General features: G+C 43.0%; 1 protein-coding gene across 2 annotated transcripts; it reads right to left on the reverse strand.

Annotated features, from left to right (window-relative positions):
- Positions 1-8,351: 8,351 nt before the first annotated feature.
- paics (phosphoribosylaminoimidazole carboxylase, phosphoribosylaminoimidazole succinocarboxamide synthetase) lies at positions 8,352-24,286 on the reverse strand. 2 transcript variants are annotated; one of them, XM_067987098.1, is made up of 10 exons: positions 24,193-24,286; positions 23,717-23,752; positions 22,799-22,996; positions 22,542-22,720; positions 19,345-19,524; positions 19,144-19,257; positions 17,150-17,233; positions 15,251-15,431; positions 11,477-11,635; positions 8,352-8,694 (listed from the first exon to the last, which is right to left on the reverse strand). In XM_067987098.1, exons 2-10 carry the CDS (start codon positions 23,730-23,732, stop codon positions 8,534-8,536), a joined length of 1,272 nt encoding a protein of 423 aa, XP_067843199.1. In that variant the 5' UTR covers positions 23,733-23,752; positions 24,193-24,286; the 3' UTR covers positions 8,352-8,533. The 2 variants fall into 2 exon arrangements, with proteins under 2 accessions (XP_067843199.1, XP_067843188.1); XM_067987087.1 differs by having other exon boundaries at positions 24,163-24,286.
- Positions 24,287-24,458: the final 172 nt, after the last annotated feature.

A 24,458-nucleotide genomic window follows, 5' to 3' on the forward strand; every position in this document is an offset into this window, starting at 1 on the left:
GGGAATTTGAAAGTGCCGTTGTAAGTGACTTGGAGGAAGAATTTTTTCCAGGGGCAAACACAGAAGGAAGTGGGGTTTGGAGGAGGAAGGGGGATGTGAGTGGAGAGGGATACAAGTAAATAATCAGAGATGGCTGCATCCGTGATTGATATGATGGGAGTAGAGAGGCCACGTGAGATGGCAAGGTCGAGGGGGCAGCCGTGATTTTGGATAGGGGAGTTTATACAGAGGGAGAGATTAAGGGAGGATAGGAGGGCAGTGAACTCAGAGGAGAGAGTGCATGATGAGTTGAGATTGAGGTTGAAAACACAGGAGAAGTTGCTCGGTGCAGAGGCTGAGGGAGGAAAGCAGTGAAGATATTACGTTGAGAAACTTGACGTACTTGGGTGGGTGGTAGAGACTGAGGATTTTAAAGGATAGGTGAGAGGGGTGAAACAAGGTGCTCAAAGAAGGAGAAGGAGCCTAAGGAGTAGGGGGACAGACCAAGGTGTGATTTGGTGATGAGGGCCACACTGCCAACGTGGCGGTCTGGGCAGGGCAAGTGGTGGAGGATATAGCCAGGCAGACAGGCTTCATTAAGGGGGAAAGTGTCATCACCCGTCAGCCAGGTTTCCATCAAGGCCATGATGTTGATGCAATCATCCATAATAAGCTCATGGGTGGCAAAGGCCTTATTCACAAATGAACGGACATTCTGGAGGGAGATGCGAAGAGGGGCAGTGATAACTGATTCCCTGGCAGAGTCCACAGGGTCAGCGCTGGGAGGAGTGGGACAGGAAGGAGATTAGCAAGATTAGCCCGCAGCGGGCATGCTGGCTGGGAAAGTCAGTGAGAGAGTAGGATGGGGCAGTTGGGATTGCTGCTCGTGAAGAGGCAGCGACGAGTGCTTCGATGGGCCCTTCGGAGGATCTCAAGAGAGGCACAGAGGGACGCTGTAGGCTTTTCTAAGAGTGAAACTTGGGATGGCGGCGGGAGAGTAGGAAGGTCGAGGCGAGCTGAAGGCTTGGGGTAGGGATTTGGGAGGGGGCATAGTACTCAAGAGGGGATAAATGAAAGGAGGCATGAGGACAGGAGAGAGGGGCCTTGGAGGGGTAAAGAGAAAATAGAAGCGATGGGCTCTGGTCTGGAGCAGCAGCAAAAACACACATGCGAATGGACACAGGGAAACTCAAGTTACATAGGCATGGTTACATAGCGAGATTAGGATAGATATATCCTGGTAATAAATGGGGAATAGAGGAGACAATAGCAAGGATCCAAGGTTAAAGTCAGAGGTCCCGTGGTGGGATAAGGTGGAGTCTGCTTGGAGCATCGACAAACTGATGTCCAGGTGTGGAGGGCAAGCCAATAGGTTGCCTCCAATTCCATATGCTCTCATTTTTGTTAAGTCTCTTATGTGGAACCTTGTTGAATGCCATCAGCATGATCTGATAAAAACTCCCCTGTCTGGTGGAGGAGTGAGGCCTCCACATTGAGCGGCCTCCACATTGAGCAGCCTCCCACCTCGCTTTGACTCTGAAAACACTCCACACCAGGCCAACCCAGTAATTGACTTATGGGCTCCTTCCAATTCGTGGCCCCATGAATGGGCACTGCAAGATCACGCGGGAGGCTATAACCGTTTCTCTGTGAGGTTGAATTTGACAAATCCACAGCATTGACTAGTTTACATAATTTGAGCTGCAAGCTTGGTTTCGTGAGGCACATTTCATTCAATGAGAACGGGTGAGGGTGATGTAATTGGAAGTGAGGTCACCAGTGGAGCCGTAGCTTTTTAGCATGCGCTGAGAGTGATGTCATCGGGTGGCCTGGAGCATGAACAGGAGGACGACACGTGTCGATCGAAAAACGGAAGTACACACACTGTCACTAATCACTCGCGTCAAATCAAACACTGTGGGAGAGAGCAGTGACTGATGGAGCATTGTGTGTGGGTCATGGATTTTTTTCAGGTTTAACCGGGTAGAAAGTAGCGGGGGGTGGGGGGTTCACCTTTTACATTACAAAGTGAATATTGACACCATGTCCGATGACATCACTTGCCGCGCATGAGCTGGGCTTTCCAAGAAATCAACTCGCTGCTTTTCATGCTCAAGAGCGTGATCCAGGTCTAACAGGGGGAGGAGAACGCCCCGTCTGGACCACGTTCTCCCTCTCTTACCCCCTCCTTAGACCTGGATCACATCCCCTCCTCCCCTGCCCTGCTCCCTCCGGGCTCCCCCCTACCCCTGCTGCTTCTGCTCCTCCTTCCCTCCCTGCTTCTCCCCTTCTGCTTCTGCTCCCCCCTTCCTCCGGGCTCTGCTTTCCTCCACCCAAATAACTACCTGCATCGGCTGCATTGTTGGTGCTCGGCCTCCGGTCCGTGCTTTTAGTAAACAGCAGCCAGGGCGGTTGATGACCTACAATGTGCATGCGCGACCCAACATACTCTGGGCCCGAGTGTGCATGCGTTTGTCCTTGGCAATAGTCACAGCGCAGTTCTTCTGCTTCTCTTTTTCTTTCACTTTATGCTTCCTTTTTGTCTTCTGCTTCTCTTTCTCTTTTGTTCAGGTGGTGGGAGAAGGAGCATTTGAGGTGGGAGTTGCAGAGAAAATGTCCTCAGCCATTCACTTCTCATCACTTCCACAATCACTCAAATTAGAGGGAGGAAAGAAACTACTTCCCTCCCTCTCTCTCACTGCCCCCTCCCTCTCTGTCCCCTTGCCCCAGCCCCCGCCCTGTTAGAAATTAGAATCGCTGTCTCTGGTACAAGCAATTAGAACACTTACCTTTTCTAACAGTCAACAGCTGGCTTCAAAACTTGACTTTTTTGAAAACTGAACGAACATTGGCATGAAGTGAAACTGTTTAAATGTGCTTTCTAAAATTTATGGAACACAAAAGCTACAATAAGTAACACTTCCACACACAAGCACACAAAAGAACTCTAACTTTACATGAATGAAACTTTTGAAATTTGACCTTTAGCTTTTCAAATAATTTTGAAAAACTGAGCAGAAACTGCTAGAAACTAATATATTTCCCAGCACTGATATTGATGCATCCTGGGAAATTAGGAACACTGCTAGATATTTCCCCCAAGGTTTCCACTGATCTTATGCTAATGTCCTAGTAACGGAACCCCTACAGAAATTACCGGTGGCAGACTTTATTAGCCCAGCCTTTAAAGGAGAGATGGTTTATGTACACCTGCAATTGCTGACTGTGTTAAACTGCCTGCTAGGGAGCTTCCGTAACGTTTTGGAGAGTGTGGAGATATCCACTACCAACTTGTGTGGGGTTCTGCTGCATAGCATCAACACTCTACAATCAACCATGGAGTGTGTGGTCATCTCCATGGATGCTGCAGCTGGACCCTCCCTTCAGGAGTCTGTGGCTCCTGTAATAGTATTTCATCCTGGGGCCATGCAGACTCGGCACAACCATCTCCTCTGCCTTGGACTGAGAGACTGAATGGATATGGGCTTCATTTGGATTAGGCATGTCCTACAGATCAGAAGGAGATCTGAACCACAGCCTTCATGCAAGGGCATTTATGCAATTGGAATGGCACATGTTGCCATCTCTTACAATGACTGCACGTTTGGACCCTTACGGCCCCGAGCCAATTTTCATCCTGGTGCCAGAAAGCCTGCTGTGCCCAACCGTTCCAGAAGATGTAATCATTTTCTGTCAGGCCCCAGCTCCTAGAAGTGTCAACCACTAGCAACTCCTGAACCACAACAGCCTTCCACCTACCCTGCTACAGCCACTGGATGAGCAGCTCATAGAAGAATTTGAATAGGTACTAGGGGCTCACACCAGGTTGACAATTACAACAGCTTACATTTAGGTAGCACCTTTAACGTAGTAAAACATCCCATGGCGCTTCACAGGTGCATTATCAAACAAAATTTAACTTCAAGCCATATAAGGGGATGTTAGGACAGGTGACCAAAAGCTTGGTCAAAGAGGTATGTTTCAAGGAGTGCCTTAAAGGAGGAAAGGTAGAGAGGTTGAGATGTTTAGGGAGGGAATTTCAGAGCTTAGGTCCTAGGCAGCTGAAGGCATTGCTGCCAATGGTGGAGTGATTAAAATCGGGGATGTGCAAGAGGCAAGAATTGGAGGAGCTGCAGGACCGGGAGCCAATGTAGGTCAGCGAGCACAGGGGTGATGGGTGAACAAGACTTGGTGCAAGTTAGGTTACGGGCAGCAGAGTTTTGGATAAGCTCAAGTTTATGAAGGGTGCAAAGTTGGAGGCCGGCCAGGAGAGCACTGGACTAGTCGAATCTAGAGGCAACAAAAGCATAGATGAGTGTTTCAGCAGCAGATGAGCTGAGGCAGGGACAGAAACAGGTGATGTTAGAGGTGGAAGTGGTCTTGGTGATCGGAGGAAATGGAGTTGGATGCTCATCTCAGGGTCAAATAGGATTCCAAGGTTGTGAATGGTCTGGTTCAGCCTCAGGCAGTGGCAAAGGAGAGGGATGGAGTCGGTGGCTAGGGAATGGAGTTTGTGACGGGGATCAAAGACAATGGCTTCGGTCTTCCCAATATTTAATTGGAGCAAATTACTGCTCATCCAATACTGGATGTCATACAAGCAGCATTACAAATCAGAGACAGTGGAGGGGTCAAGAGAGGTGGTGGTGAAGTAAAGCTGGATGTCGTCAGCATAGATGTGCAATCTGTCATTTTATTTTTGAATGATGTCACTGAGGGGCAGCATGTAACTGAGAAATAGGACGGGGCCAAGGATAGATCATTGTGGGACTCCAGAGGTAATGGTGCGGGAGCGGGAAGAGAAGCCATTGCAGGTGATTCTCTGGTTATGACAGGGTAGATAAGAATGGAACAAGGCGACAGCAGTCCCACCCAGCTGGACAACTGAGGCGAGGCGTTGGAGGAGTATGGGCTATGTCAAAGGCTGCAGACAAGTCAAGGAGGATGTGGAGGGATAGTTTACCACAGTCAGTCACATAGGATGTCATTTGTGACTTCAATAAGGGCTAGTTCAATACTGTGGCGGGATGGAAACCTGATCAGGGTGATTCAAACATAAAGTGGGAAAGATGGGCATGGTATATATGTCAGCGTTAAAACGACAATGCTTTTTGAAATGTTTGTCTGCAGAGTGTATTCCACAGTAGCTGGTGACTCTGCAATGTTAGTTGACATTAATATCAAAGTTAGTCTTTGGACAATGCACTTTATTTGAGGGTGGACAGACTAGGAGAGATGTTGGATATGGATGTTAATGTAAAGGAGCAGGGATTGTCCAGGTAAAGTGCTCTTCAATGAGCTGCTGCTGAAGATTTCTGGCTGTGGGACCCATCCCACTTCCTTGTTATCCTGTGTCCTCTCCCTCATTGTGGTGAAGTTCCTCCTTCAGCAGTGGCGCCAAGTGTTGTCCCTGTTGCATAGCAAAGTCATGCATCATACAGCAAATCACCATCAGAGGACACTCAGGATCCATTTAAATATCACTGGAAATAGCTGCCTCCTGAGTTGTACCGCTCATGAGCAAGAACTGGTGATTGGTAGCAATGCAGGCAGAAATGAAAATGGCAGTGGAGATCATAACTACATCATTTGACACCGATTTGCATTAATTAATGAGGTGCTACCAATTTCCTGTGGACGCTCTGGCCGCCTACATTGAGGTCTGCCTGAAAATCTGAACGGACAGAAATTGAACAATAAGTCAACATTTCAGCCAGGTGTACTGTTTTAGTCCCCTACTGCCGATTTGAAGCACAAATGAGGCGATAGTGATACAAAAGTCACCCCTTGGTCTTGACTCCTCGTGTGCGACACTAGAATAGATTTAAAGTGTTGCATCTGTACAAACTTCCTGTTGTGTAACACTTTCTTCCTGGAATACTTCATGTTTTTCTACCAGTCACACTTATCAGGCTAACTGTCACAGTAAGTGATTTGTGCTTTTCTGTCATGTTTTTCTAATGATTTTAATTTGTCCAAGTCCTGCAGTACTTGGTTTTGAAGATAGGTGGCACATTGGAGACCTCTAACACCTTTCTCCAGCCAAAGTGACACTGTGGCAGCCAGCTTCCAGCCACTGTAATCCAGGAATAGGGTTCTTAATTTTCTTTTAAACCTATTTAAAATGTGTCTACCTGCCAATTAGATCACTAGATCTCTGCCAGTTCCACCTCTCACCCCTATTTCCTAGCCTCATGTCTTTGCCAAACCCCTCCCATTCCATCATCTTATCACTGTTGCCTAAAAGCATTTATTACACTTACTATATATGTTATGTTGTCTGGGTGTACTGTAAAATACAGTAAGTGCTTTTTGGAGTTATGAAAATGGAGTTATTATTTTATGCAAGTAAGGCTGTTGCATTTTTGAATGAGTTATAATTTCTGGAGCCAGCTGGGCAAACTAAGAGAAGTTCTCATGATGAAGGCATGGTTTAGAATTTGGAGAAATTAAAAACATTTATATTTTATACAAGATAATGCTGTATAATGTTTTCCCAGCTCAAGCATGACAGGAGGCTTAATGAGGTAAATAAAATCCTGAGATCATTGTGATAATTGAAAATATTTACCTCCCATGAAAATTCCTAACTTTCTACATTCTGGCAACAAGCTTGCCTTAAAGAGAGGCAGCCAATTGTCAGAGATGATAGTTGTTGCCTTGCTTAGGGTAGGCTCATTAGTGGCATAATCTAGGCTGACACTCCAGTGCTGTACTGAGGGAGTGCTGTACTGTCGGAGGTGCCATCTTTCGGTAGAGACGTTAAACTAAGGCCCCGACTGCCCTCTCAGGTTGACGTAAAAGATCCCACAGCACTATTTCGAAGAAGAAAAGGGGAGTTCTCCCCAGTGTCCTGGCCACTATTTATCCCTCAACCAACATCACAAACGGTTATCTGGTAATTATCTCATTGCTGTTTGTGGGACCTTGCTATATGCAAATTAGCTGCTGAGTTTCCTACATTACAACAGGGACTACACTTCAAAAGTACTTCATTGGCTGTAAAGCGCTTCAGGACTTCCTAAGGGTGTGAAAGGCGCTATATAAATGCAAGTTCTTTCTTTTGTTAGCTGGCATCTGAAAGCAACCTCTAAGAAGTCTCCTGCTTTCCAGAGCAAAAGCAATAAAGCTTTCTTGCAGTGGAAAAATGTTTTAACCTTTTAATACCTCCCTGTCCAGTCCTTCGGACAAACTACAAAGCTGTTCAATAAACCATCCAATCTTACAGCTATGCAAAAGTTTGCATTTGGCTATTATCTGACACTGAAATGGTAGTAAACTATTCAAAACAGATGCGTGCAGTTAAATAAAACATGATGAGTATGAATAGAATGATTGGTCTGTCTTATCAATTTGTGATCATTCAAAGCAATTACAAAATGTCAAAGTTTAAGTGATTAAATCTACAGATTATGGTCACATGCTGCATTTTAACGGAAGCAATTAGTTGTGATTGAATCAACCATTCAATTGTATTTTTTACAATTGACTCCTGTTAAATGCATATTTATTGCATCTTGTCCAAGGAGATTGACTTGCACTTCAAACTGAAAAGATACCGAACAGTTTTATTCCCCCCACAAATTTTCTTTGTGCTCTGTGACCTTTTTAAAAGGTCACATGTTCACAAGGACATTGTGATACTCAAGAGTATCATTTATTCCTGTACCGTTTATTCAGCAGTCACCATTCACAAGAATGGTCTGGAAGGGAGTTTTCTTGTACAATTAATCTTTAAAAAATATTCATTAAACAAGCCATTGAGATTTGTGGGCCAAGCAATGTTCTCAGGAACAGGGCAGAATAGGGCCAGCCACCAGCATACTGAAAATTGGGAAAGAACAACAATTGGTATTTTTGTATTAATGTTCAAGAATAGAGAACCAGGTGCAGTTATGCCCCATCTACTCTGGGAGATGCCTAACTTCAATACTATTGTGGGTAGGGGCACATAAAAATCACTAATTTTCTTATCCAATTAACACCTCAGGGTCTTTGAACATGTGCTTTCATGTTATGCAAATATCAAACAAGCTCATGGCCATCAAAAGAATCCATTGTAAACTTAACCATTGTTTAGATTATAGAATCGTCAAGTGAAATAGAACTGATATTTTGTAGCAGCAGTCCATAAATTGTCAGTGTCTATTAAATGTTAACTAGGTTCGCAATCATGAAGAACATAGTTAGAATGGACATGGCAAGAATTAGAAAACTTAGCAACGAGTTTAATAAACTAGGGAAACCTCAATGCCATTAATCCCCTAACACGTCTTACTTTAACTATAAATTTAGGATTAATTCTAAATCCTTGTAAACTGCCACAGTTTTGAAATTCATAATTTTAAAAAGAAGCCAATGCAACCAGGTCGTTTGTCCATTCTACAGCATTGAGTTTAATCTGTCAGTTAACATCACAATATTGTGTGTTATTCAATGACATGATTGAAGTTAGACAAATAGTAGGCACATACATTTTTAATTCAAAAATTACCATCCACACCTCCAAAGAGTGTAACAAAGCTGAATCTTCTCAGGAAATACAATTTTTTGATCACAAGTTTCTCATCTGCTTGTCGGCTTGCTTCAGAGCGATCCAAGTGCTCAATATGTTTGCACGCAGCTTGGCCCACACCAAATGGTCAGACTGACCAAATATCTGAGCTGCAAATAGTGCAGCTGCTTCAGGAAAAAGAACAGTAGAACAGCCAAGACCTAGAAAGAGGAGCAATACATGGTATCTTTAGAAAAAGTTGTTTGAACTTTCCTCCCATTCCACAAGGTGCACCAGCTAAGGACAGTTTTCCACATGGAGGGAAAAAAAAATCACAACAAAAATCCAAGTAGTCCAACCTGCTTCAACACAGGAACGAATAAAAGTTTCTGTATAACTCTAAGCCCAGTAGTCAGTAGCACTACAATACCAATAGTCACCTACTTGAAATGATTGGATCAATAATGCTGAATAAAAGCATGCAAATTGGTCTGCTGATTTACAAAAGTTCCTGACTCAAGTTGTGGCTATGACACAAATAGAATGAACTTCAGTTCAATTTGTTAGGAAAAAAAAATCACCAGATAACCCAATTAGCTAACAACACTCTAATGAACAATTTTCACTTATAAAGCACCTGCTCTGTCCTGGACTGTGTCAAGCTTTTGAGTGTTGTTGCAGTTGCACTAGTCCCCAGGAGAGTGGTGACTATTCCACTACACTCCTCCTAGGTGGTGGATAGGTTTTGAGGGGCCAGGGGCAGAGCCACTCTGGCTATAACAGTAGGGCACAGGCAGGTAATGTTGACTGCTGGTCTAGTTAAAGCTTCTGGTGAATAGTGGGGAACTTAGTGACCGTGATGCCACTGAAGGTCAGGTAGAAGTGGTTGATTTTTTTTGTTGAAGATGATTATTGTCTGGAGTTTGTGTGGTGTGATGTTACGTGCCATTAGTCAGCCAGGCCTGCCATGGGCAGCCACGGACTGCTTCATTATTGGAGTGGTCAACAGAGCTGAACATTGATGATGCTACATTGAACAGTCCCGCTCCTGGAAGGAAGGTAATTGATAAAGCAGCAGAGGACACCACTCAAAGACTCCAGCAGCAATGTCCCAGGCTGTGGTGATTGACCTCCAACAACCATGACTAGCTTCCTTTGTATCAGGCACAACTCCAGTCACTGGCAGGTTTTACCCCTTGATCCCCACTGACTTTTTTTGTAAAGGACTCCTTGGTGTCCTACAAGTCAAATGTTGCCTTGATGTTAAGGGCAGTGACTGTCACCCATAATTAGATTACGGTCCGGAACCAAGTGGTTCCAGCGGAACCCAAAGAGCATTGGTGAGCAGGTGTCACTTGATGGCACTATCAATGACTTCTTCAAATCACTTTACTGATGATTGGGAGGGGATTGACAGGACAGTAATTGGCCAGGTTTGATTTGTCCCACTTTTTGTGTGGTTACAATACATCTGGGCAATTTTCCATAGGCGAGTGATCATAGCTGCACCAGAATAGTTTGGCTATAGGGCAACTAGTTCTAAAGCACAAGACTTCAGCACTACAGCAAGGATAGTGTCAAGATCCAAAGCTTTCACATTCAAGTCACTTAATAGCACATGGAGTCAACCAAGGTGGCTGGTGTCCAGCCACCATGAATGTGAAGAACCTTGCAACCACTCTGCATTTTTGGCTGATTATGCTTGCAAACTCTTCAATCCCATATCCTATCCATCACAAAGACCACCTCTACCTCAGCCCATCTGCTGCTAAAACCATCATCCCATGCCTGTTACCTCCAGATTCAACAATTACAATGGTCTCCAGGCCAGCCTGTCCTCCTCCACCCTCTGTGAACTTAAGCTCATTTAAAACCCAGCTGCCTGAATCTTACCCCACATCAAGTTGGATTCACCCATCACCCATGTCTTCACCAACCTACTTTGGCTCCCGGTCCCATAATGCCTCAAATTTAAAATTTTCATTGTATTTAAATCTTGTCCCTCCCAATCTCTAACCTACAACCCTACCCAAAATCTTTGTTTTGCCGACTCTTGTAAATCCTCCCCCTTTGTCCCACCAATGGCAGCCATGCCTTCAGCTGCCTCAGCTCTGCACTCTAATTCCCTCCCTAAATTGCATTGCCTCTCTACCTTTAAAACCCTCCTTAAAACCCAACTCTCTGACCAAGTTTTTAGTCACTCCGGCTTTGTGTCCATTGTTTGATCATCTCTCAGCAAAGCATTTGCAACATTTTAAAACGTTAAAGGCACCATATAAATCCAAGTTGTTATTGTAGCCTCAAACTTAAATGTTGAACTCCACTATAGTTGAGGATGGGGATGTTTATGCAGCCGCTGCTGCCTCCTCCATTAGTTGTCTGATTACCCACCACCATTCAACTGGATGCAGTACGGCTGCAATCTGACCCACTGGTTGTAGGACTACTTAACTCGGTCCACAAACTGCTGCTTTGATGATTAGCATGCAATAGCATTGTGCTGTAGCTTCACTAGGTTGGTGTTTCATTTTAAGATATGCTTGGAGCTGCACCTGGCACACCCTTCTACACTTCTCACTGAACCGGGGTTGGACCCCCCCCACCCCAGCTTGATGGTGATCAAGGAGTGAAGGGTGTGTCAGGTAATGAGATTAAGTTGTGGTGGTATATAATTCTGCTGCTGATGGCCTGCAATGCATCAATATCCAGTTTTGGGCTACCATAACTGCCCGTAGTCTGTCCCATTCAGCATGGTGGTAGTGCCACACTACATGAAGGAGCATGTAGTCACTTTAAAAGACAAGAACTTGGTTTCATCAGGTTTGTGTGGTGGTCACTCCTGCCAAGGCTATCATGGACAGACGTGTCTTGACAGATAGGTTGGGAAAGATAAAGTTAAATAGATTACTTCCTCAGTACAATTCACACTAAATTAAAATCACAGATATCTGACACATGCATTATTTCACTGGAGTAACTGTGTTCAGGACTCCAACAACTTACCACTAGGCATTCGCAACGATGACCAAATATCTTCAGCACCCCAATCAGCAGAGATGGGAGGACAATTTATTACAGGACAGGTAGAGTTTCCAGACAACACTGGTCCTAAACCATTACTTCTGCCAGCAACTGCTACAAATACAGTACGAACACCATCACCTAAAGTTTAAAAAGAAATATACAGGTGACCCTCTTAATTGTGATCTAAACAAAAAAGGACTGATGACACAGTAACCATTTAAGTTCCACTTGGAATTCAAGTTTCAAATGCAGCATTACCTGAATACACAAACAGAAGATAATGTCAAGCACAGAGCTGGGAGTTGGATCCAATCTGAAATCAGACAACCCCCGCAACCCCCCTGCCCCAAAGAGACATCACCATGTTGCTGGTCCAAAATGAATTATTATAGTATGAAACCGTTTCTAGTAAGACATGTCTTGAAAGTGGAAACTAAAAGCAGCAACTGGGCTGGATGGCTGCATTAATACCACACAGACTGCATGATGAGTTAAAGGATGACCCTGTGTGGACACATCACTTAACAGATGGAGTCCAGAAAAACCATTACGTACAGTACAGATTATGGAGCAAAGAAAGTCAAATAGCACAGCTTGTTGCAACACCACCACTGCGTGGAGGAATGCAGTTTGAGCACCTGTCTGCTATTCTGGATCTTAGCAATGCTACTTGGGGGAAAAGGGGGGTGGGGGAGCACTAATGGAGGCAAAATGTTTTTCTACAGGGAGGTAAGTAATAAATCCTTATTAAGCTCGAGGAGAGAAATTTCCTCTGGATCCCATTTTGCTACTATATTTTCAAGCTACTACAGCTTCCTAAAATTATGAAAGTCAGACAAGTTTTTAAAAAAAAATTCAACTTAATGAACATTGCTGATTGCCACATGCTAGTAGAAAATATCAATAGAAAGCTGTACTCTGCAAATAATCTTCCTCTTTATATTATAATTTAATCAATTATGGGCACTAAATTAAAATCATGTGGATGACAGCAAGGTCTCAACAGAAGATAATTTGTGTACTGCACGTGATATTTTTTAAGAGCTGGACAAGCTGCCTTTTGTAAGTATTCCAGCTTTGATAAATTTGGTGTTCCCAACAGCTCAAGTCTGGAAGGTTCAGATACTCACATTATGTATCTCAATCTGTGTATTTTTTAAAAAACCTCATGTCCAGCATTTATTTTGTCCATATTTCAGGTACTATGCATATTTTACATCATACTTGTAATTGATTTGTTTTATGAAACAATCACAACTAAAAAAAGTGGACAATATAGGTAAAATAGCTAAGACACGAAAAACTAGTCCAAAATGAGCACAGTCACTATTATGGAGAAAGACATTGGAAAGATGCAATGAAGGGCAACTAAACTGATAGCTGGGATTAGACACCCAAGTTATGAGAGCCTGCAGAAGCTGGGAATGTTTATACTGGAGAAGGCTGAGGGGTGATATTATTGAAATATACAAGATTCTAAAAAGGCATAGATAAGATAAAAGTCAGTATGTTACAGATTTTACTAGCGTGCATATCTTCAAAGTTAGAAGAGGGAGGGTGAAAAGAGAATTTAAATTTAATTATTTTTACACAAAGGATGGTGAATGTATGGAATGGACTGCTGAGGCAGGCAGTGAGGGCTGATTGTATCATCAAATTCAAGAGTTGGATAAATACTTGAAGAGCATGACTTGCGTTCTCACCTAGAACAAGTGCCCAAAGCCACAATCCCACCCCATGTTTCCAAACCCTTGCGACGCTACATCTCATCCCTCATTATTCCCAGGTCCTACCTTCTCTGCTCCCTGGGGAGGTGGAGAGGTGAAGGGGTTTAGGAAGGGAACGAGCATGGGAGGCATAGAGGGCTAAAAGGGCGGACACAACAAAGGGTCACAGGAAGAGTTGGGACGGGGGAAATTGTAGGGCTGGAGGACGTTAAGAGATAGGGAGATGCAAGGCCATGAGTGCATTTAAATACGAGTATACCACCAACCACCCAGCCAGCTTTACCTTTTCTCTCATATGTCCATGGTGCAGCCTACTACAGTATATGATGACTCCTATTTTCCTGCATATTCTAGAACTAAAAAAAATCAGGAGACAGACAGAGATCGAGTTATCACTAGAGGAACATGTATGAAAGGCTCAGAGGTGTTCATTTGAAAGAAAGAATAGACTTGCATAAAGAGTGTAACAAAAACAATGAAGAAAGTGTGCAAGCAAATGAGTTTGATAAGGAAAGCTGAGAACAACCTGTATCAGAAGTTTCACAAAGTGGTTATCACTGCAACGCATGAACTTGTACCAACATCTATTTTTTTTTTAACACTGATTTGTTTAGCTGACCTCATACAATAGGTAAAATATGGGAAGAGGAAAGCACTGCACAGAAGCAGAGTTGGTGAGACTTTAGAATTTTTTTTGGATCATGGGATTGAGGTCAAGGTTGCAGATTTCTTGTTCTGGAAGCCTCAGGGAGGGAGGGGAGACTAATAAATAACTAGTCAGACAAAAGAAAATTGATTTTTGAAAATATATGAGTGCCATTGCACGGAGAGCAATTTCAAATTTACTCAACATAAATAGGTCCAGCTAATAGGAGACTGCATAGAAAATGCCTTTGTGTGGTCTGCCAATTAATTCATGTATGCTCTGCCAATTAGTTCAAAGTGATGTCTTATGTGGTTGACTGAAGATAGCTTATTTTCCTGTGAATTCATGTATCCTGCAAGCAACCAATTTGAAATATTCCCCATCTTCCAACCTGTTAACATAATCTAATGTTTCATTCACATTTCCTAAAGATACAGGCCCTGTACTTGCCAAACCTGCCCTGGGGCTACCCGGCTCTTCCTTCACGAGTGAGCCTACACTTGCGGGATTTTCCCCGCTCCAGTTATACGGGCACCCTGGCATAAGTCGGGGAGTCTAGGGAGTGTCATTCTTTGGGGGCTGCTCCCCCCTCTCCACTTCCAGGATTCCCCTCAAGAAGTGGTAGGAAGACTTGAATCAGATATATTTTCTGTCTATCACACTATAGCAACACTGGGAGCATGGGATGCCTGTTTGTAGGGTTGCCAACCTTATGGTATTGTCATTAGTCACAGGACCGGTACAGCAATAAGATGGTCATTATAGGGCACAACGTGCGTGGTGACATTTCAAATACCAGCAGGACTACTGAGACTCCAGGAATGTTCGGAGCTGATATGAGAAATCTGATTTACCGCTTAGTATTCATTTTGAGAATTCTCTAATTTTTCTCCTGACTTAAATATGGAGATTGGCCAAAACCATTCATGATTTTGAACGAGTAAATAAGGAGACACTGTTTCCAGTGGCAGAGGGGTCAGTTACCAGAGGACACAGATTTAAAGTGATTGCCAAAAGAGCCAGAGGTGACATGAGGAAACATTCTTTTACAGAGTTGTTATGAATGCACTGCCTGAAAGGGTGGTGGAAGCAGATTAAATAATAGCTTTAAATAGGGAGTTAGATAAATACTTGAAGGGAAAAATTTTACAGGGCAGGGGAGTGGGACTAATTGGATAGCTCTTTCAAAGAGCCGGCACAGGCATGATGGGCGAATGGCCTCCTTCTGTGCTACAACATACTATGATTAACACATGACCATTTTTATACTTTGTTAGAGGCCTCACTATTACAGGCAGATAACAACGCGATGAAAATTAGAACTCTTTCCCCCAGTAAAAATTTACCCTATATATGCAGAATTCCTAACTCTCTGCTTACCTTCATATTCGGCTTTAATCTTTAGTGTTTCATCAGTACCTTTGTGAGCAGATGAAACCCGCAGTTCACATGGTATACCAAAATTTGCACATGCTTGTTTTATTTTTTGGCTATGACCAAGATCGCTGCTGGATCCCATAATCACCACCACTCTTCCAGAGGTCTTTGCTACTAGCAAGTTCTGCACAGATAGTTGAACAAAAAACACACATGACCAAGACAATGCAATGCATTTCTAGTTTTATTGGCAAAAGGTGAATACCACATCGATTAAAGAAAATGGATCAAGTGAAGTTTTTCTGTTTAAAAGTTCCCTGCAGATTTTATGTACATGCACAAAAGCTACTCTACTGTTTCATATGAGCAATGTATTGTGATAGGCCAGATATAACTAAATGGTTAAATATTCTGCACTAGGGCACGCTTTGTGGGACTATGCATACAGAGCAAGATGTAACCATATCAAAAATGTCAAGTTATATTGTACATGGAAATTTTGTATTAAAAAGTCTGAAGATCTGCACCAGGATAAAAACATATCTAAGTTTCCTGGATAGGAACATAAGTAGGCCATTCAGCCCCTCATGCCTGCTCCGCCATTTGATAAGATCATGGCTGATCTGTGATCTACCTCCATGTACCTGCCTTTGGCCCATATCCCTTCATACCTTTGGTTGCCAAAAAGCTATCTATCTCAGATTTAAATTTAGCAATTGAGCTAGTATCAATTGCCGTTTGCGGAAGAGAGTTCCAAACTTCTACCACCCTTTGTGTGTAGAAATGTTTTCTAATCTCGCTCCTGAAAGGTCTGGCTCTAATTTTTAGACTGTGCCCCCTACTCCTAAAATCCCCTGATAGGAACTAAGGGGAAACTCTTGGGTGGGAATACACAAGTCAAGGAGGTTATGTAATCACCACATAATTTTACACAACTTAGCTGTCGTACTAACACTTGTACTAAAGAAAAGTTGTTCTGAGATCCTCAGGTGAAGACTTTTTCCACCACTTCTTTAGTGCTACTTTGTTGCATTTTCACATTTCTTTAGGAAGTCTTGCATCAAAGAAAAAAAGCCACTGAAGATAATAGGAGGGGTGACTAAAAGCTTGGTCAAAGAGGTGGGTTTCAAGGATGGTCTTAAAGGAAGAGATAGGAGGGAATTTTAGATCATAGGGCTTAGATGGCTGAAGGCACAGCCACCAATGGTGGGGCAAAGGGAGTGGGGGATGCAGAAGAGGTCCAAGCTGGAGGAACCGATTTCTCCAAGGGCTGCAGGGCTGGAGATCATTGCAGATATAGGGAGGGGTGACCCCATGAAGGGATTTAAATGTGAGGTTGAGAATTTTAAATTTATGGGGTTGCTGGACTGAGAGCAAACGTAGATCAATGAGGAGTTTGTGCAGAATGAGTTACAGGCAGCAAAGTTTTGGATGAGCTGAAGTTTATGGAAGGTGAAGCATGGGAGATTGGCCAGGAGAGCAATGGAATAGACAAGACTAGACTAGGGGCGAAAAGGCATGGATGAGGGTTTCAGCAGCAGATGGGCTGAAGTAAGAACAGAGACTGGCAATGTTATGGAGATGCCAGCCTTTGTGATGGAGAGGATTATGGGGTCAAAGATTACACCCAGGTTGAGAACAGTTTGGTTCACACAGGTAGTGGCAAGGTTGGGGGGGGGGGATGGAATTGATGGAGGTTACAAGTCTGTGGCAGGGTCCAAAGACAATGGTTTTGAGTCTTCCCAATGTTACTAAAGAAAAAGAATCCTCAGGTTGACAGATACTAATATGCACACAGACCTATATGAAAGAGGGCTATTTATTACTGTCACAAGTCATGACAACACCTGTAATAGATGTGCCAAATGACACCTGTTCCTGATTTTTTTTTTGATAAAATACCTGTACTCTTTCTGCCACCCATTCAAAGTTCCTCTTGACCATTTGCATAGCTTCAGGAGTCACTTCTTTGAGGTCACGATAAACCTGAAGAAAAAATAAATACTGAAGACAGCAGTTCCATAACCCACAAAAGGGCTGGTTCTATCATTTGTTAATCAGTTGTGCTGCTGAAATTAGCAGTCAATTTTTTTTAAAAAACATGGTAAAATAAACTACAGCTGCAGTTAGGAAGTAACTAGTGTTACATAATGTTCGCAAGAAAAAAGTGAAACCCATATATTTCTAACATTGGCGTTATGAATAAATATTCTTTAAGGGACAAAACTCTTTATAGCTGTAAAGAGTTAAATACATGAGAGTTTCAAAATTAATTATGGTGCAGAACAATTACCTGCAGGAATTTAAAAAGGCCAAACTTTGTGCACAAGATGACTGAGAACAAGTTATCAAATACTCTCCGGTAGGAAAAGTATTTTAAATTGAAAAAAAATGTTTTCATAATGGAAACTCTTCAGTAGCAGGCCCCATCTTCAGCCAGTATTAGCAGCTCTCCTGGTTCTGGATGCCAATAGTCATAGAGTCATCGAGTTATACAGCACGGATAGAGGCCCTTCGGCCCATCGTGTCCGCGCCGGCCATCAAGCCCAGTCTAATCTAATCCCATATTCCAGCATTTGGTCCGTAGCCTTGTATGCTATGGCATTTCAAGTGCTCATCCAAATGCTTCTTGAATGTTGTGAGGGTTCCTGCCTCCACAACCCTTTCAGGCAGTGAGTTCCAGACTCCAACCACCCTCTGGGTGAAAAAGTTCTTTCTCAAATCCCCTCTAAACCTCCCGCCTTTTACCTTGAATCTATGCCCCCTTGTTATAGAACCCTCAACGAAGGGAAAAAGCTCCTGAGTATGGTGCTTAAACATATCAAGAGAACCAGCCCAAAGCTGACCCATAAAGCAAGCTGCTTTTTCACTACAAATAAAAAGTACATCCTACTGCATAAGAAAAGCAGGCTGTGGGAGAGGAGAAAAGTACAAAGAAATAGAGTCCGTTAAAGTTTCTTTTTGTTCTTCATTCTCCATTTCTGCATAAAGCCTGCTATAATACTCAACCTGGAAATGGGCAAACACAGCACAGTTGACATTCAGATTTGTTCCCTCTTGTAGAAAAGGCACCTTTTTTTTTTGAGTGTATGCCAAATACCAGATTTTGAGCTCACAACCACCACCTACAACACTATCAAACAACAATTTCCAGAAACAGTCCTTCTATCATGCAATATAATTTACTGGTCACAGGAAACACTGAAGCAGCAACAATTTTCTAACCAGTGACCACCAGAAAAGCATGTTCATTCCAATCCAAGTTTTCCAAACATGTGGGGAAGATTTTAACCCAGTCCACCTGACACAAAAGTTGTCAAAATGGCAGGTAGGGATTTGCGCTGCACTTCCACTCCCCAACACTGTAACTCACCTCTAAAAAGGCACGGGAGGGCCACACATCCCAAGCAGGCGACTGCCTAGTTTACATCAAAAGTTGCGGCCCAATGAGGTCATCAACGTGCAGCTCATTTTTAAACTCAGGAAATCAGAGTGTCCGCACGGGGCCAAACCCGACAACCAGACCAAGGCAGGAGTCAGCAGAGTGGCCATAGTAATTATTTTTATTTATCTTTTCTGAGGCTTCCTTCTAGGTCAGGAAGAGGCCTTGGGCCACCCCAACCCTGACCTTGCCTCTTCCTCCCAGCTTCAGGATCTCCCTTCAAACTGCCCCCCCCCCCCCCCCCCCCACCACCACTTTTATGCCAGGGACTGTTCCCTTGAGTACCCGGCACCATGGGCTCCTATCTGCCAACCCTGACGTCACTCCCGTTGAGAGACTGCTCTACCAAATACTAATGAGGTCCGGGCCTCACGTTCAACTCTTCGTGAGAGTTTCCCTCCCACCAAGAGTTAAAATAAACCCCTTGTAATCAATATGATGACTGAACACAAACCTGTTTGTCCTTTTGCAGGTTTCGATCACCCAAAGGCCATAGTCTCCATGAGTCATTATCAATGACATCAGCAAGTAAAATCTCCTTGGTACAAGCACAAACCCCAAACTCCACCTGGCAAAAATAAACACAAACCAACAAATTAGTTAACAGGAAATCAATAATCTAGTTTATCCATGACACAGCAAGATAACTACCTACTTTCATATCCACAAGTGTGCAGTCTTGAGTTGCCCAGGCCTTCTCCAATATCTCAAACACAGCCAAAGTGGTACGATTCATGATGTCTACTTCACACCGTTCAATTTGAAGACCCCCACAGTTAAACTGAGTCGCAACCACTTGTTCTTCAGACCACTGTGGGTCATTGTTAGCATCATCCTAAAACAAAGTCCAGAGATTTAGTCATTTGATATATTTCCTTGCAGAATGTTATCTAAGAAACTTAATAAAACCACTTACTCAAATTATTTAATCTTGGTTGCTTATGATAAATTTAAGTCCACTGGAGCATTGAGATTGCAAGTAAAAAAAAGTGTTCTTTTACTGTTATTTGCAAGACAGCTTTAGTTGTTGGTTTGTTACCACCACAATGCTATACAACCAATTTACAACTTTTACTCCAATTTCATCCAACAATGAAACTTCCCAATTTTAGCCAAAAGCCCATCATTTCTGTCCACTATCTCCATTAGGTCACCTAAACCACAATGGAATTTCCTTTCACTGTCACCTCTAACGTAATCTAGAATGCACTTAGTTGAGAATTAGAGGGCAAACTATCTTAGAACTTAGATACACTGTTCAGTAATCTGTAAACTGAGAATTTCACAGGGATTTGAGTATCGTTAATATTAGTGAAGACAAATGTAGGTCCCTTACAGTCAGAAATGGGGAACAAAGAAATGGCAGAACAATTAAACACATACTTTGGTTCTGACTTCACAAAGGAGGACACAAGAAACCTGTCAGAAATGTTAGGGAACCAAGGGTCTAGTGAGAGGGAGGAACTGAAGAAAATCAGTATTAGTAAAAAAAGTGCTAGGGAAATTAATGGGGCTAATGGCTGACAAATCCCCTGGGCCTGATAATCTACATCCCAGAGTAATAAAGGAAGTGGCCCTGGAAATAGTGGATGCATTGGTGATCATCTTCGAAAATTCTATAGACTCTGGAACAGTTCCTACAGATCGGAGGGTGGCAAATGTAACCCCACTATTTAAAAAAGGGAGAGAAAAAAAAAAGTGAATTACAGACCAGTTAGCCTAACATCAATAGTGGGGAAAATGCGAGTCTATTATAAAAGATGTGAGAACAAAACATTTGGAGGGCATTACCGGGATTGGACAAAGTCAGCATGGGTTTATGAAAGGGAAATCATGCTTAACAAATCTACTGGAGTTTTTTGAGGAGGTAACTAGTAGAATAGATAGGGGAGAACCAGTGGATGTGGTGCATTTGGATTTTCAGAAGGCTTTTGATAAGGTCCCACACAAGAGGTTAGTGTGCAAAATTAATGCTCATGGGATTTGGGGGGGGGGGGGGGGGAGGGGAATATACTGGCATGGATTGAGAATTGGTTGACAGACAGGAAACAGAGAGTAGGAATAAACGGGTCTTTTTCCGGATGGCAGGCAGTGACTAGTGGGGTACCACAGGGATCTGTGCATGGGCCCCAGCTATTAACAATATATATCAATGATTTGGATGAGGGAACTAAATGTAACATTTCCAAGTTTGCAGACGACAAAGCTAGAGTGGAATGTGAGCTGTGAGGAGGATGCAAAGAGGCTCCAATGTGATTTAGACAAGTTGGGTGAGTGGGCAAGAACATGGCAGATGCAGTATAACGTGGATAAATGTGAGGTTATCCACTTTGGTTGTAAAAACAGAAAGGCAGATTATCTGAATGGTGATAGATTTGGAAAAGGGGAGGTGCAATGAGACCTGGGTGTCCTTGTACACCAGTCGCTGAAAGCAAGCATTCAGGTGCAGCAAGCAGTTAGGAAGGCAAATGGTATGTTGGCCTTCATTGCAAGAGGATTTGAGTACAGGAACAGGGATGTCTTACTGCAGTTGTACAGGGCCTTGGCGAGACCACATCTGGAGTATTGTGTGTAGTTTTGGTCTCTTTATCAGAGGAAGGATGTCCTTGCCATGGAGGGAGTACAACCAAGGAACCAAGGTTTACCAGACTGATCCCTGGGATGGCAGGACTGACGTATGAGGAGAGATTGGGTCGACTAGGCCTATATTCACTAGAGTTTAGAAGAATGAGGGGTGATCTCATCGAAACATATGAAATTCTAACAGGACTAGACAGACTAGATGTAGGGAGGATGTTCCCGATGGCTGGGGAGTCCAGAACCAGGGGTCACAGTCTCAGGATACGGGGTATGCCATTTAGAACAGAGTTGAGGAGAAATTTCTTCACTCAGAGGGTGGTGAACCTGTGGAATTCTCTATCACAGAAGGCAGTGGAGGCCAAGTCATTAGATGTATTCAAGGAGGAGATAGATATATTTCTTAATGCTAAAGGGATCAAGGGAAATGGGGAAAAAGCAGGAACAGGGTACTGAGTTAGATGATCAGCCAAGATTATTTTGAATGGCAGCGCAGGCCCGAAGGGCCAAATGGCCCACTCATACTCCTATTTTCTATGTTACAGTACTTGGGGTAATCTACAAGAACGTTAAAATAAAAAATGCAGATAGACACCAAAATGAAAAACTGGACTCAAGTCCAGCCAGTTCATATTTGTTGCCATCAGCACTCAGCCATTTAGGAGGTGATCTGCTGAGAAAATGCTATTTGATTAGATGTAACCTCCATACAGGACGTGGGCAAATCTTTATAGGAAAGAATGAAGGAAATCTAAGTTTTTTTTGGGGGGGTGAGGGGAAGAGGGGGTGGGGGAAAAAAGGGTAAAAAAATATTTTTTTGTACTAGCTTCACTGTTCTCACAACCACATTGTGACCAATACCTGGGTGAACCCCAGATGCTATCAGTGCAAGCAACACCAGAGCACATCATTTCATCATAAAACAGCTATATGCTTACATTAGTGTGTCACTCCTACTTAGCAATATTATGTATAAAAGATAGGATTGCTACCCAAACTTCAACTTTCCCTAGAAAGCAATCAATTCCATGGATGCAAAGAATCAGAAGTTTTATCAAGTAATGTAATAAGGAGTAATACCACTCTGAATATCAAAAGGGTGGACTTTCTCCTAGAACCAAAATGTATATTTACTGATAGGATCTGATTCACTACTTTACTGGACAGCTAAAAAGTCCACAATGTTTTTTCACCTAACCAGAGAGGAAAAAAATGGAATGTCTATAAAAACACTTCAACCACATTAGGTTGATGGAGACTAAATATTACAGCTACCTTAAAGAACATCTCCATCTTTGGAGGGTAAAACTTGTATCCTTCTTTTACACCAGGATTTCTCTTCAGAAAAGAGCCAGTGGCAATTCTTCTACAGACCCACTCAATAGGAATCATTTGACAGTTAGCTGCCACGAAAGCCGTTTCTCCATGCTGCTTCTCAAATGCAGTTTTTATGCCTGTAAAAACAGAAATAAATATGAATACCCAAGAAGTCCCACCCCTCCAAAAAGACTTCTAACACAAAGTCATCTTACCAGCATCCTGCAGCAATTTGAAGATAGAAACAGTGGTTTTGGTAGATATTGCAGCCTTGCCCACCATCTGATCTTTCCTGGCTGCATTTCCTGCTGTAATCTGGTCCTTGGACTGAATCAATACTTGTCCTGGAGAATCCAGCAGTTCATACACTTCCTTGGTCTTTCCTTCATTCAGTTTTTTGCCAATTTTGAGTTCTGAAGGAAATTTAACAATTAAAATATTACAAACGTTCCCTGGATGAAAATCAAATTCCCAAGAATGAATTGATACGGAAAAAAACCAAGTCACGTTTACAGGCTGAGCCCGGTCTCGCGTTACACGCATTCACCAAGTGAAATTCATCTCTGAGCCAGAGACAGGATGCACGGGCAGTGCCACAACCCAAGCTACAGCAGCAGTCGAATGATTTCTGAACCTGTCATTTTATTTTATACCGTCTGCGGGTTGTGCAATGAGTAAATCAAAAGTAAATATTACGGATGCTGGAAATCTGAAATAAAAAACAGAAAATGCTGGAAATACTCCGCAAGTCAGGCAGCATATGTGGACAAAGAATTAACGTTTCAGGTAGATGACCTTTCCTTCAAGGTTATCGACTTGAAACGTTAACTGTTTCTCTCTCCACAGATACTGCCTAACTTGCTGAATATTTCCAGCATTTTGTGTTTATGATGCAACGAGTAGTCTAGCACCGCTCGCCACAGATACTGCCTAACTTGCTTTATATTTGCGGCATTTTTGTTTTTATTATGCATTGAGTGGTCTCGCTCCGTTCAAGTGTTCAGCAAGAAAGTAGTCCGCCCCAATCCATCATTATGACAGTTTAACAGAAATAGCCCGAGAAGATGGCGGCAGTTGTGCGACATGAGCTAAATACCGATCAATCCAACAAGAGAACTTTTATTTTCACTCACCTCCAACTTTCTCCATCTTCGGTAAACTTTGCAAACCTAAAACATTTTAAAAGAATCTTTAGATTATTTAAAAACGCATAACACATTGAAATCAAAATTATGCGCTCTGCAACACGTGCAGCCGCAGGCTTCCCATCTGCAGACATCTTTCACTTCACTCTCTTATTAATACGTTTATCGATTGAATCAATTGCGATTCAGTCCTCAGTGTTTGCACCGAAACAGGATCGAAGACACATCGCCATCGCGCTATTAGTAACGAGCAGGTCGACACCTTTATTAAAGCAGCAGATGCAAAGGTTTCATGGGAGAGTTATACGCAGCTATAAATCGCACAGCGGCGGTTTCAAGTTAATGGCGACACTGATTTTACGCACCATGCGCTCCCCGACTTCCGCGAAGAACAGGGACCGCTCACCTCACCCCCCCCCCCCCCCCCGGGTTACCTGACACCAGCTCGATCCCCTGACACACACCCGCACTTCCAACCGCCACACGTTCGGGGTCGGAACGGTCCGAATTCAAGCTTTTGAAAAATCGGCTCCCGCGTTCAGATTATTTTCCCGGGGGGGGGGGGGGGGGAGGGGGGAGGTCAAATGACGAGATGTACCAAAGTAATAGGGAGGGAAAGTAACAAAATAATATTATCTGTTCGCATAAAGGATAACAAAAAGCTCTTTAAATATATATTCTGATTTTAATAGATATCTCATAGATTATTCAATAGATAATAAAATTGAAG

This window comes from Heptranchias perlo, chromosome 1 (genome assembly GCF_035084215.1).
Source record: "Heptranchias perlo isolate sHepPer1 chromosome 1, sHepPer1.hap1, whole genome shotgun sequence".
In the NCBI taxonomy this organism is placed as follows: Eukaryota; Metazoa; Chordata; class Chondrichthyes; order Hexanchiformes; family Hexanchidae; genus Heptranchias; species Heptranchias perlo.

Bases quoted from the DNA above. Each gene is read 5' to 3' on its own strand.
- paics (XM_067987098.1), bottom strand. The intron at 22,721-22,798 runs GTAAGATGACTT...CTGTTTTTACAG, and splicing joins CAAATTGCTGCAGGATGCTG to GCATAAAAACTGCATTTGAG. The intron at 11,636-15,250 runs GTAAGCAGAGAG...TTTAAACTTTAG, and splicing joins GATTAAAGCCGAATATGAAG to GTGATGGTGTTCGTACTGTA.